This window comes from Penaeus monodon, chromosome 25 (assembly GCF_015228065.2).
Source record: "Penaeus monodon isolate SGIC_2016 chromosome 25, NSTDA_Pmon_1, whole genome shotgun sequence".
Lineage (NCBI taxonomy): Eukaryota > Metazoa > Arthropoda > Malacostraca > Decapoda > Penaeidae > Penaeus > Penaeus monodon.
This window is the reverse complement of record NC_051410.1, coordinates 6309022-6309331: the sequence shown is the minus strand read 5'-3', so window position 1 is coordinate 6309331 and position 310 is coordinate 6309022. Positions and strand designations below refer to the sequence as shown.

The 310-nt window shown below is 35.5% G+C and overlaps 1 protein-coding gene across 1 annotated transcript in view; it reads right to left on the bottom strand.

Annotated features, from left to right (window-relative positions):
• Positions 1-182: 182 nt before the first annotated feature.
• Positions 183-310, bottom strand: part of LOC119589310 (basic proline-rich protein-like) — a 114229-nt gene continuing 114101 nt past the window's right edge. The window contains 1 exon segment of the mRNA XM_037937932.1: positions 183-255. Within this exon segment, the coding sequence (XP_037793860.1) occupies positions 183-255 (73 nt within the window).

The window sequence follows — 310 nt, the reverse complement described above, 5'->3', positions numbered from 1 at the left end:
ACATGCGCATATCTCTCTCTCTAAATTTATCTGTCTACCGAGAGAAGAAAAAGATATCCATATACGAACGTAAAAGTGTGTCAGAATACAGGGAAAACAAGAAAGGCAGAGCGACAAAATTGCAAAAAGAGGGAGACATATGAACACAGAGAGGAGGACATAGTCATAGAGGGGGAATTTCACTACAGGTATGAAACAGGAACAATTCCCAATATTGCTGCAAATGATATTGTGTCAACGACAATTACATCTAGACTATAGCACATTAAAAATGATTTGTAAAAAACTGTAAAGGTTGAAATGAATTAAA